This window comes from Musa acuminata, chromosome BXJ2-3 (genome assembly GCF_036884655.1).
Source record: "Musa acuminata AAA Group cultivar baxijiao chromosome BXJ2-3, Cavendish_Baxijiao_AAA, whole genome shotgun sequence".
Lineage (NCBI taxonomy): Eukaryota > Viridiplantae > Streptophyta > Magnoliopsida > Zingiberales > Musaceae > Musa > Musa acuminata.
The window spans coordinates 6573004-6585953 of record NC_088340.1 but is presented as its reverse complement, the minus strand read 5'-3'; the positions used below and the strand labels follow the sequence as shown (position 1 = coordinate 6585953).

Genomic DNA, 12950 nt, shown 5'->3' with positions numbered 1-12950 from the left:
AACTTAAGATTTACATGATTTGACACTTTTTTTTATCTATGTCTATGGAGAGAAAATAAAATTTTCACCATGATAGAATATTTATAAAATAATTAAATTATAATTTTAAGAGTTTTTTTTTTTTTATGTAGAAGTCTTTTCATACTTGAATTTTTTTTTTACCTTATCAAATCCAACACTTTTATCTTCTTTTTCTTTTTTCCATATTTATAAAAATTATAAGGTTGATTTTTAGATATTTTTTTTTCAGGAAACTTCTAGATTCAATTTTATTAATATAATTCGTCGTGCCAACACATTATTACATACTGCCAAAAACTGGATGATTTCACCATTTTATTTTTTTTTGTCTACCATCATCAGCAATGACTCAAAGCACTTTGATAGAAAAATCAAATTAATTTTAAAAGCTAATAATAAAATATAAATTAAAAAACAAAGCGATTTACATGGGTTGATACTCTTTATCTATGTACATGAAAAATAAATAAATTCTTCATCATGATAAAAATATATATAAAATAATAAGCTTTTCCATCTTGATTTTTTTTTTTGCATCTTATTAAATCCAACACTTTTATCTTTTTTTTCCCCATATTTATAAAAATTATAAGGTTCATTTTTAGATTTTTTTTATAAACATCTAGATTAAATTTCATGAATATAATTAGTTACGCCAACACATATTTACTACACATTAATCTCTGATCTTTTGTCTTTGGCAAAAGTAAATAAAAAAAAATTAATTATATATATGTTTTTAAAGAATAAATGATGAAGATAAGATCTGAGCTCAAGATATTATGATGATTCATCAAAACCTTTATCAACTACGCTATGTATTAGTTAGACAATACCTTTCAACATGTGATTTAACTAATTATGATTCAACTTGTGATATATATTTTAATACAACAGATAATATAGTATATTAGCTAATTATGGTGGTTTAGTGAGGTGCATCCAAACTACACGTCTTCGTTGACGACAACCATACATCATAGTCGGTGGCTGCCACGTCGACCACGTGCATACCTTCTCATTGCACGGGCGATATATACTTGCTATAAGATATTAGGGAGCCTCGCCGACCGACAGTCTTTATGATTAAACCATCTCATGTGGGGCCCGCATCCAATGGCAAGCAACTTGGAACTGACGGTCCACGAGTACGCGCCACGTAAAGCGTTACGTAACCACGTAAAAAATGAACACAAATAAAGAAATAATTAATTAGCTAATTAATATTATTTGGACGAATTCCCTTAAAAAGTTCGGCTTTTTCCCAACACCCACACTTAGAAAAAACAAAATACACAAGCAACGTTCAATGATTAGCTATTTTAACTGTTCAGTCTTCGATCTTCTACTTCAATTGTAACGTGTCTAATGTGTCTCTTGGTTCTCAACTGCTCTCTACTGTTGTTATTGTTGAGTAGTCGAACTTTTGATCTGCTATGTTATTTCAACTCGTTAATGACTCTGACTCTCGTGTAGGGTTGGCTAAGTTATGTTGATCTTTGTTGGTTCCGGCGGATCCTTCAGATGAGGAAAAGATCGTTATTGGTAGTAGGGAAAGGAGAAGATAGTGGATAATTTTGAAAAGATACAATAGAGCCTATACGACATAGACACATAGCGAAGCTCATCGTATTTACTATCATTGTATTACGAAGAATCTTATGACTAATGACAATATGGTGATAGTTAGTTATACTTCTTTTAGTAATAGTATAGTAATTGATCGTATGATATGGAGCAACAAATCAATGATAAAAGTAGAAGTTCCAACATTATTCTTCATCATTCACACCAATACATGGCACAATTATACTTGTCTTAAAAGGTACCTTAAACACATGTGATTTACGATAACCAGACTATGGTCATCACCATATCAATGCACCAATAACATACAATGTATTGGTCTATTATGTATTAGGATTATGTTCGACAAATATATCAAATTAATATACATATATATAATCGAGGACCTTGATCCACCACTTGTAGAGTTTCATTATTTTTTTTTCTTTTAAATAGAACTAGATATATTCATTGATTGAGTACTTGGTTCATTTGAATTTTAAATTTGAACTTATTTAAAAACAAAAATAATTCAAATCATTTCTTTTAAGATAATTTAGTATTAACGAAAGCACAATCGGGAACATACCACAAAGCTACTCCTTAGAGTCCGAAAAAGATAAGTGTCACTATTTTATCCTAATTTAAATTATTTTTATAAAAATATACTAATTTTATATTTATTTATTTACTTAAAATATTAATTTATTTTTTTAAAACTATTTTTAGTGATTTTGAGCGTATTTTTGATACGCTTCAACACATGCTATACTAACAATTGGTCGGCACATCGATACAGATGGATAAGACGAACCATATATATATATATATATATATATATAAAATACTCATACCGTATTGTACTAAACTCAAAATGGTATAGATTAAGCAAAAAAAGATACGTCAGATTAAAAAAAAGGATAGTTCCACATCATTCACCGGAAACTTATCATTTTTAGACCATCATTCTATAATTGTCAATATTAATCAGTGAGATATAAGAATATCAAGGATATCCCAAAAAAAATCAAATTCAATAATTCTTATAATATCAAAGTGACACATGATAACTAGACCGATTTTACTTAATTAGGCTGAGTAGTTGTCATAAGGAAGTAATAAAAATAATCCAAAAAACTTCGTCCTAAAACTATACAATCAAAATGACTTTGTAACCCCTCTTCATCTTCGTAATAACTTAATCGACTATTACCAACAAAGGAAACTACAAAGATAAAATTTAAAAATTATCAACAATAATTCAACAGAAATTAAATATAAATTTATATAAACAAAAACATATCTATGCTTAAATCAACATTCTTACAATTGGCTTGGGACATTCTACTCGAATAATAAGTGTTTGATGACATATTATTTCCTATTTAAAATCAAAAGGGATTAGAGTTAATAATTCAATAAAAAATTATCTAATTAGAAAAAAAATAAAAAAAAGACACATTGTTGCGATGCTAAAAAATCATAAAAATACAAAAAAAAATCTTTTAAAATGGAAAGCATAAAGTGTCAATTATTCAAAGCTTTCCTAAAAATTTGAGATTTTTTTTATTAGCATAGATGCACTATTTTTAAATGTTTCTAAAAAATAATGCATCACCTATTAGGAATTTTTTGTCTAAACCAAAATTTCTAACCTCTTTAGAAGCTCAAATATAAAAAAATATTAGACAGAAATTATAATTTGTTGAAAATAAAATAAACGAGGTAATGATAGCACGTTGTTCTGGATAAAGATTTTATTTTATAAAGAACACTAAAAATATTGATAGTAAAATAATAAGTTTTTAAAATACTATTCAATAGTAAACTTCAATGCAACCTTGGAACCCTATCTACATAATAAATTAAAAGTTTAGATTTTCTAATAAATAATTTTATATAAATAAGAATATACATGAAAGAACCGAAGTTTTATCACAAATAATACGAAGCGATGAAATAGAAGCTCAAAGGAGCCGGTGTCATCATGGAACTCAAACGCTCGTAAACATAATAACACAAATTGGATGATACTTAGATGTCGTGAAAAATACTATGATAATAATGATAGAACACATGTCATATCGATTGACAAATATAAAACAAAAATATATAGTGTAGCATCCGTTCAAGTTCAATTAAATTTTTATTCAGTTTAATCTTATGTAAACCCAAGCAATTTTTAAAATTAATATATATTTTTTAAAGTAGGGATGCAATTTGGGCATTTTTCAAAATAAGAGCGTTTTGTGAGAAAAACCAAAATTATTTTTCTTTAAGAATTCGCCCATATTATTTATAGATTTTTATTTTTTATTTTTCGCATCTTCCCCGTGCCCGTGGAGATGCCTCCTCCGCCTCTCTCTCGATCTCTCTCGACGAGAAGGCTGATGCCTGCAGAACAATCTACGCTCCCGATCTTCCCGTCCTGCCCTAACTAAGCGGCCAATCCATGAAGGAGCAGCGCCAAATATCCTTTTGACTTGCCCCCTGGGAGAGGTAACGCGAGGATCCAGATCTCTCGATCCCTCGATGCTCCCGATCTATTCTTTCTCTTTTGATCTGACTACGTTACCGGGCCAGGTGAGGATCGAGAAGGGGAATGGGTGCGATGATCGAGGCGGACCGGCTGCTGGCTGCGGCTTCTGCGCGATTTGCTTGGAGAAGATCGCTCTGCAGGATATGGCGCTTGTTAAAGGCTGCGAGCACGCCTACTGGTTCGTCTCTAACGTCTTGTTCCACGTACATACAGATCTTGCTGTGCTTGTACCAATTCTTGGTTTTGAGGCTGTTTAGTTACTTGTTACATCTCATCATGAATCACTTCTTTACTTCTCTGTGCTGTTCATATTATTTGTGGTTTAGCAATATATATATCTGACAAGGTAATCAGATTGTCTTTATATTTGTCTTTATTTCTTTAATGTTTCTTTAAATTGAAAGACAAAAACTATTTTTTTTTTTTTATTTCTGGTAAGTAATAAAACATTCAATATTTATATCTGACATGTTAAGTTTTGAAAACATTCAATTCAATTAATTGTAGAAATGGTGTTTGCATTGCTTGAGATGCTAACTTCCGATTTTGCATTATGATGGTAATGGAAGCTTTATTATGTCTCTGCTGGAGGGAGACAGAGAAGTCATAAATGTGTTAGAAACAAAGAACTAAGAAGATCTTTCAATGACCCTTGAGCATCGCATTTTGGTCTGGATCTCTAACTATGACTGTAGTGCTAGAACAGGTCTTTCAATTATTCAATGACCACATCCAAATCTAATGCTTCCATGGCCACTTGCACTTCACAAAAGAAGTTTGATTTGTCATGGAGAAATGGAAGAGAGGTATAAATGAAGAAATGAACATGTCCACAGGAGCATGCATCACATCCTTTGTGACATATCAGTCTGATTCCTGGTGTTTTTACACATTCTAACTCAACAGGTATGCTTCCTTGGGAACTTTTGACAAGCAAGAATTGCTTCTCACTTGTTTCTTGTTTTGAATTATTGGGCTCGTTTATTTCAACTTACAGACTATGATATTTCCATTGATCATGAAAATTCAATAAACAATTAGCATCATCAAGAAGAGATACCCATCTTGAGTATCTTAATTTTGATTCTAGTTAAGTGCAATGTTTATATCTGAGTTACACAAGACCAATATTTGATACCTTTGTGCATATTCGATTACATTTGAGACCATATTTTACTGCGACATGTATTGTTAATGTAATTTGATGTTTGAGGCAAATATAAGGAGCTAAATATTTATTTATTTGTTGAACTCAATGTATTAAACTGCAGATTTATGTTGAGAAGTTTGTGCCTATGCATTCATTATTGTTTGCTGTGGGCAGTGTGACGTGCATCCTACGGTGGGCATTATACAATGAAAAGTCTTCTTGTCATCAGTGTAAGCATCCATTTGAATTCCTGAACATTCTCCGTTCCTGGAAGGCAGGTTAGACATCTTCCAATCTTTTCTTTTCTCTCTACGACAAAAGAAAAAACAGTGCCAGAACTTGTACCGATCAGATTAATTCTTCATGCAGCATCCACGACTGTATGTTTGAGGAGAGTGTTTGCCTCTTCCTTGGAACAAGCTGGTTTGAAGCTTCCGATGAGGTAGAAGAAGATGCTTTGCAGTATGAATATGATGATGAACTCGATGACTTAGATGAAAGCTATTATGTTACTAGCAAATCAAGTATTCATATAGGCAATAGGAGATGGGGCGATAATGGTTACGTGAAGGTAGGCAGGAAGGCAGCACGACCTCTTCTTAATCGTTACGACGCATACGCCGGGGTCCAACCCGCGGTCCAAAGAAGAAAGAAGCACGAAAGGATGTCACTGGCAGAAGGGCGAAAAGGGCCCTGAAGCGAGAGGCTGCAGAGAAGGCTGCCGCCGGCAAGCACCAGCTGCATTTGCAGAGGCTGGGCCGCTAGTAGTAGTTTCGTGTTTCAATGTCTATGATGCTGCTTCTCAGTGTATAGTAAACCAGCAGCATTCTGTACAGTGTGTTCACCTCTCTTCAATCATGTTAGGTCTAATGCGGAGAACTGCCACTGTGCACTTTATTCATATTTCAGATATTACTTCTGCATCATCTTGTCTGGGTGCAGTCGCGCCGAAACTCATGAAAGGTGTTGAATGTTCTTGATCATGGCTGTATGCTTTGAGTGTGATGCTGTAATCTTATTGTGGCAAACTCCATTGTCCACTTCAATGCCATTATTTGTGTCCAATGTGTTGTACTATTGAGGCACTAATTTCCGAACATTTCCCAGTTGGCTGGGAAACTGCAAAGAGGAAAGAGAGGAGATCCAGTTGCATTTTTCTCATCCAGTACTGACCCAAATGAGGCATGAAATAAACTGGCAGCCATTTGTAGGTCTTTTCTCAACCATTGGTCAAGATATCAAACCACTCACTGCACCAGTTCTATCACTGTCCCCACTCTCCTTCCTGCCTTTGATGAGATCAGAGCCTTTCCTCTTACACACTCATTATAATCTCACCCAGAAGGCATCCACAAAGTACCATTATTGATCTCATTCATTCTCCAAAACTTGGCTGATCTTAAAATGAGAAGGCAGTCAGCATAGAATAATAAAATTGAGCAAACCAACAAATCTCTGAATCACTGAATGAATTGTATTCTCATATATTTCAGATGTCCAGAATGCATTACAACTTATCAAACATCTAAAAAGAACATTACAGGCAAAAGTCACAGCTCACCTTAAGTTGGGAACTTGATTAGTTCATACAGCAGTTCTATACAAAATAATGACATGGGCAGTGTCCTAATGATCACAACAAACTTTATTAATTTCTAATGGTTATTTTAGCATACTGTAATGACAATAGCCACAATTCAGTCCAATATTATGCACAATTTGTCAAGGATTAATTTTGTGAAGGTATACAGCAGGTAAATAGTTTTTAGATCATGTAGCCGATAGCCGATCCCAAATAGTAGGACTTTATAGCTTTTTGTGTTGTTGTAGACAGCAGAGGTTAATGATTAAGATTCGAAGAAAAAACTAGATGCAAGGGTTATCAACATATGCATAAACCATTAAAAATATCGACCACTTCAGATCATAAAACTGTGAAACAATAGTAACAATGCATACTGCAGAGATCCAAGTACAGAAGATGCAGTGATCTTTAGCAAAACTTACAAAAAATATCTTTAGTTCATCATTGAAACGGCATCCAATCTCAGAAAAAAATAAATTGTACTTACAAGACCCGATGAATTCATTTCACTAGGTCGGTGCTCATCTATTATTTGCCTTTTACTAATATCAGCATTCCTTACTACCTGAAACAACTTGTTACAGAAAATATCATGATTCAAATGCCTAAAATAGGTACTATGATGAAGCAAGTAACACCTAAAAAATAACTTTCCTTACTACCTGAAACCTCTGTTTGTCATATTTTATCCACCGAAGCACTATGATGAAGCAAGTAATACCTAAAAAATAACCTTCCTTACTACCTGAAACCTCTGTTTGTCATATTTTATCCACCGAAGCACTGTGATGAAGCAAGTAATACCTAGAAACAGCATTTGTTTGACTTGCAGACATGCTGAATCTGATAATACTGAACCCTCCAACTTAAATGTATTTTAAGGAATCACAAAGCTACATCAAACCAGACAGTAAGCGACAGATTTAGCTCAGCATTAGAATTAAAAAAGAAATTCAAGTTTTGTTAACAAACTTCAATTGTCAAGTTATAAATCAAACCACATATATCACATGATCTTCTTATTTGAAACATGTTTTTGGCAAATCATCCTATCAACCCTATACATAAAAGTCATATCATTAAAGCCACCTACAAAATACATAGTTCTTGGGGATAAGAAATCTAGGAGTCATTTCAAGATACTAAAGTCACCTATTCAATACATAGTTCTTATATGAATCATGATCAGGATTTCATACAAGAATTGGCGCCTACATATCGGAAAAAGAAAACATAAAGAATGTATCTTAGTGCACATTGGTATTATTCAATCATCAAAGATAAACAGAGATAAGCAATCTGTTGATCAGACATTGCAAATCAATTATTATTCAAGTGTGAAAGATCGTTGAAAGATAAACAGCAATAAGCAATCTGTTTGTCGAACATTGTCGGATACAAAAAAAACCAAATGAACCGAAGAAAATCATTAAACTACTTAGTATAACGAGGAAAAAAGGAATTAAAGTAATAAGAGAACAGGAGAACTTTGTTACCTTATAAAAGTTTCATCCTTATTGAATCAAATTTGGTAAGTAATATTGAGGCATATGACATAAGGAGCATTTCTTGTTTGTCAAATTCATTTAAGAAAAGTAGAGGAGTGCAAATGTTCACATATTTTCGGTTCATGCCAGAACTGGCAAATGAATTAAGAAGATTCTGAACAGCTTAAACTGCACAGATATCCTCACTCAATAGAGACCTTCAATGCATGGCATAGTCATAACTGACCATGAGAAAAAGGTGACACTCAAACTTCAAATTCATATATATTTTAATTTCCAGCAGATTCAAGGTTCATGCACATAAACAATACTCAATAGAGTATAGTAAGAAATAAATGCAAAGCATTTAGTAAATTTATCTTTTTTTTTCCAAGAAAACTGAAGGCATTAAAGAAATTAAGTATGCCTTCGTTGCTTTGCCTTTGTACAATTACTCAAATTATGCTAACCTCATTTTGAGAATAAATTCTAGATTTCATGAATAATTATGTGATTCTCGATTGATACTTGATAAGTTAGGATATGGTGAATTAACATATAAATCATACAGCTCTAAGATAGTTGGGAAAAAATTGTTACTATGGAGTAAAGGAGTTGAAATTGAAAAACAAAATAGGAAAATTTTCTTGCAATCTGTATTAGAACACAGTTCCCATGATTGTCTTGAAATCAAATGGGCTCTAATATGATTATGTAGTTCCTACCTTACCCACTTAAACAATGAAACAAGAAAAATATATTTTAATTACACTCAATACTAATTGAAACAAAACTCTCCAAAAAGTTGGAATTCTCAAAATCATATTTTCCTTTATATTGCTTATTATGTAGTTCATGTAAGAATCAAATAGCTGACTATGTACCACATAATGTTCCAAAGATAACTAGCGGTTTCTAGAAACATGCTATAAAGACTAAGAAACAAGCTGACAAGTGCACAGTACATTGTCCTAAAACTCAATCAGAGATGTCCAAGTCATAATGAAATCTAACCATGCAATCACATCTTTTAAGTTCTTGCTTTTGTAGAAGCAAAAAGACACAATAAGCAGAGAACGAACATTTTGTCAATCTTATTATTGAGCTGAAAACAAAAAAAGGCAATAAATTTTTAATATACATGAAAGACAGAATTGAAGTCATCTACAGTGAAAGCAGGAAACTGCAAATGAGAGAACCAGTGAGCAGTGAGTTAAGTCTTAGAAATGATCCAATCATGCTGATGGTGGTCATCATAAACATAATACATGTAATTATATCATAAAGCACCAGTAATGTCATCAAACAATACAAGAACAACAACCCATTGCTCAGTCATGATAAGCTTCACAGGCAAGACTTGTGGGGATGGCAAAAAGAACAGTAAGCTCGCTGCCATATTAACCCCTATGCAGCAAAAGCAACCCATATTCTCTACATTTCTCTGATAGTGAAAGCATCATTCAGATGCAAGTTCCAATGCAATGCCTTACAGCACACACCAGCCCTCGTAAAACCCAGCATACATAAAAGAGGAAGAATGGGCTAAGAGTCATCCTACTGAACCACAAGAAGATCACATGAAAGCGGCAGTCATAAATACGGCACAAAAACGACTCTTCAGCAGTTACATTGCACATATATGGAAGAGAAATATCAGAGAGAAAGCATATATGGAAGAGAAATTAAAGAATAGAAAGCAGCAGTCACCTCGTAACAGTGCAAGACTGTGTTGCATATCAGAGAGAGACAGCAGTAATCATCGTTGCTAGATAGAATTATTAGCAAGAAAAATAATAGTAACTCAAGTAGACTGAAGAAAGACAAATGAGTCAATAGAGAAGACACATATGGTTACAAGAAGTAGAACCAAACCCCTCACCACTACCTGCATTCGTCATGGCTACCTCCAGGCTTCTGTGATAGATGATGAGCAATAGAAGTTTTAAGCTCCGTGAGAGGATTGGATGTGTGTGTGTGTGTGTGTGGTGTGTGTGAAGAGTGACGATGAGTTCAGTTTGTTTGGTTTCCGTAGTTGGTTCCTCCGATGAATCCACCGCCGTCTCCGAAGACATTGGACGGTAGCATCGGCGACGACGACAAGCCACCGTGTCGGTTGCCGAGGTGCAGCTCCGAGATGTTCGGAATGGCGTCGTTGGCATCGTCAGCGTGGCTGCCGTCGTCGAGACCTTGGTCGTAGAGGAAGCCCTTGAAGACGCGTCCACCGATCTTGACCACGGCGTGGTAGGCGTACTCGTCTTCTCCGTCGTCGATGGAGGTTACGCGCACGCATTTGAACACCGCCGGCGCTCGTACGTGGCCCGGGAGGTTCTCGATGGCGCCCGCGTCTGGAGTAACAGAGGTTCGGGCTTCTTTACGAGAGCTCGAGCGAGGAGTAGGAGTAGATGGAGATGGGAGTTCTTGGAGTACTACCTTGGTGACTGGAGGTGGTGTCGAAGCTACGAGGCGGGGTGGTGTTCGGGGTGGAGGTGTGGGAGGCGGTCGCGGGCTGCGAGGCCACGAGGCGGGGCTTTTTGGAGGCGGAGGTGGAGGCAAAGGAGCTTGCGGCGGTGACGTGGCGCTCGCGGCGACGGGAAGCGGGAACCCAGGTGCTCTTGACGTGGGTCGAGCACTCAAATCCGCGGCTCTTGCAGCACGTACGGCACCGCCGGTGGCTGCAATCCTTCTTGGCCTGGTTCCCGCAGTCCTGGCACGTCGATTCTCCCACGCCCGCGGCGGCAGCGCCGCCACCGAGGAGAATTCCACTGGGATCGGTCGTCGGCACAGCCTTCCTGAGGTAATTGGCGAGGCTGGCATTAGGGTTAGGGTTAGGGTTAGGGTTAGGGGCGTGGGGGTGTGGCAGCTGGGGCAGGACCGGTTGCCAGAGGTGGATGCCACCGGGCCTGGCCCGGGCGGTGGGGTTGTCGTCCTCAACGACGCACGACGCAGCGGCGAGGAGGGGAATGACAGGGTGCTGCTCCGCCGCGGCAGAGGAGGACAGCAGGGACTCATGGTGGCACTGCTGGTGGAAGGAGGCGGCGGAGGCCAGCACCATCATCCCCATGTCGGCGGGTAACCCGTAATTGACGCCCTGCCTTGTCCCACCACCGACGGCGGATAAAGAGCTGGGGCCACCCCATACTACTCCACCAGCGCCTCCTCCTCCTCCTCTGCTGGAGCCGGCATTGAAGCCGAGGCAGAGATCATCGCCTCTGCCGCCAGCGGCCGGGTTTGCCACCCAGTCCGCGAACGCGCCACTGTCGGAAGGAAATCGCCTTCCAGAAGCCACGCCGGCTGCTCTTATATCAAGAATAGAGAGAAGAAAAAGCCGATCTATGCTCCCTCCACTTGCTTATCGCCCCCCTCCTTCGTTGGCTCACTCTTACACCAACGACTGCCCAAATCTGTCCCTCAACAAGACCTGACCTCTCGCTCTCTCTCTCTCTCTCTCTCTCTCTCTCTCTCGCCTATTGTTTATCTAAACAAATATCTCCCTCGATAAGACCTGACTTCTCTCTCTCTCTCTCTCTCTTGCCTACTGTTTCTCTAAACAAATAACACCCGTCATACACAACTTTTGTTTCGTTTATACATGTAGGGTGGGGCGAGAGAGATGCTAGAGGTTGACTCTCAATGGAGAAGCTCGAATGATGAGAGAGAAGAGACGGATGGGTGTTGGTGTCTGGAGAAGGTGGAAGTGAGGTTGTGGGGACTCTGAAAAATTCCTTCTGGTGGGGAGCAGTACCTTCTGAATCACTCTCCTTCCTCGATCTCACTCTCTCGCCTGCTTTCCTCCTTTCCTCTGTGTCACTCTTTCTGCCGCCTCCTGTTGCCCAGTATCCAGTATCTATCGCTACTCCTGTTGTTGCTAAAAGTTAGTCAAACCTCTCTCTCTCTCTCTCGCGGGCGAGCAAGCCGTGTGTGATTGGAGGAAGGCTCGGAGAGAGACAGGCCGAGAGAGGAAATGGAACGGGACACGTGTAATTATTGCACCCGGACCCGTCCCTGTCCTCTCTTCCTTCTTTCACCGTATCTTAGAGAGAGAGAGAGAGAGACGTCCGCTGTTATCCTCCCCCTGACTGCCTCCCATCCACTCTACCCTCGCAGTTATTCTCTGGCTGCTTCGTGTCCTTCTACCTCCCTAAAACAAAGCTTGGGGAGCGATTCTACGCGAGCCATTGGTTTCATGGGCGACCATTTCTTAAGGGCAATTAGCTTCGACCTTTGCAGAAGAAGCACGTGCGTGTCACTTGCCCTTCTTTGACTCTTTCTCTGTCTTCCTTCCTTCCCAACACATCAGATCACGTTTCTACTCTCGCTTAGAGCCGCCCGCTCCGCTGCTGCTTTCTATTTTATACGTACGAGGTGATCGTCGCAGATCACAGGGCAAAGGGTTCACCCCATAAACTATAATCCGGGAGGGAGAGGAGGTGGTGGTGGTGGCCATGACGTCCGTACGGCCTCGCGGCAACACGCCATGCCGCCTCCGTAAATCTAGCGTGGGCTGTCTCCGAGGGCTGCGCCGTGAAGCCGTGGTCCTCACCACCACCACCACCACCACCTTTAAAGCTCGTATGGAGCATTACTTTAGGCTGCTTCGCT

The 12950-nt window shown here is 38.1% G+C and overlaps 1 protein-coding gene and 1 pseudogene across 1 annotated transcript; one reads left to right on the top strand and one right to left on the bottom strand.

Annotated features, from left to right (window-relative positions):
- Window positions 1-3891: 3891 nt before the first annotated feature.
- On the top strand, window positions 3892-6316 carry LOC103977688 (uncharacterized; annotated as a pseudogene).
- Window positions 6317-10096: 3780 nt separating this feature from the next.
- On the bottom strand, window positions 10097-12216 carry LOC103977686 (protein LATERAL ROOT PRIMORDIUM 1). The gene is made up of 2 exons (XM_009393267.2): window positions 10782-12216; window positions 10097-10696 (listed from the first exon to the last, which is right to left on the bottom strand). Exons 1-2 carry the CDS (start codon window positions 11410-11412, stop codon window positions 10362-10364), a joined length of 966 nt encoding a protein of 321 aa, XP_009391542.2. The 5' UTR covers window positions 11413-12216; the 3' UTR covers window positions 10097-10361.
- Between the last annotated feature and the right edge of the window lie 734 nt (window positions 12217-12950).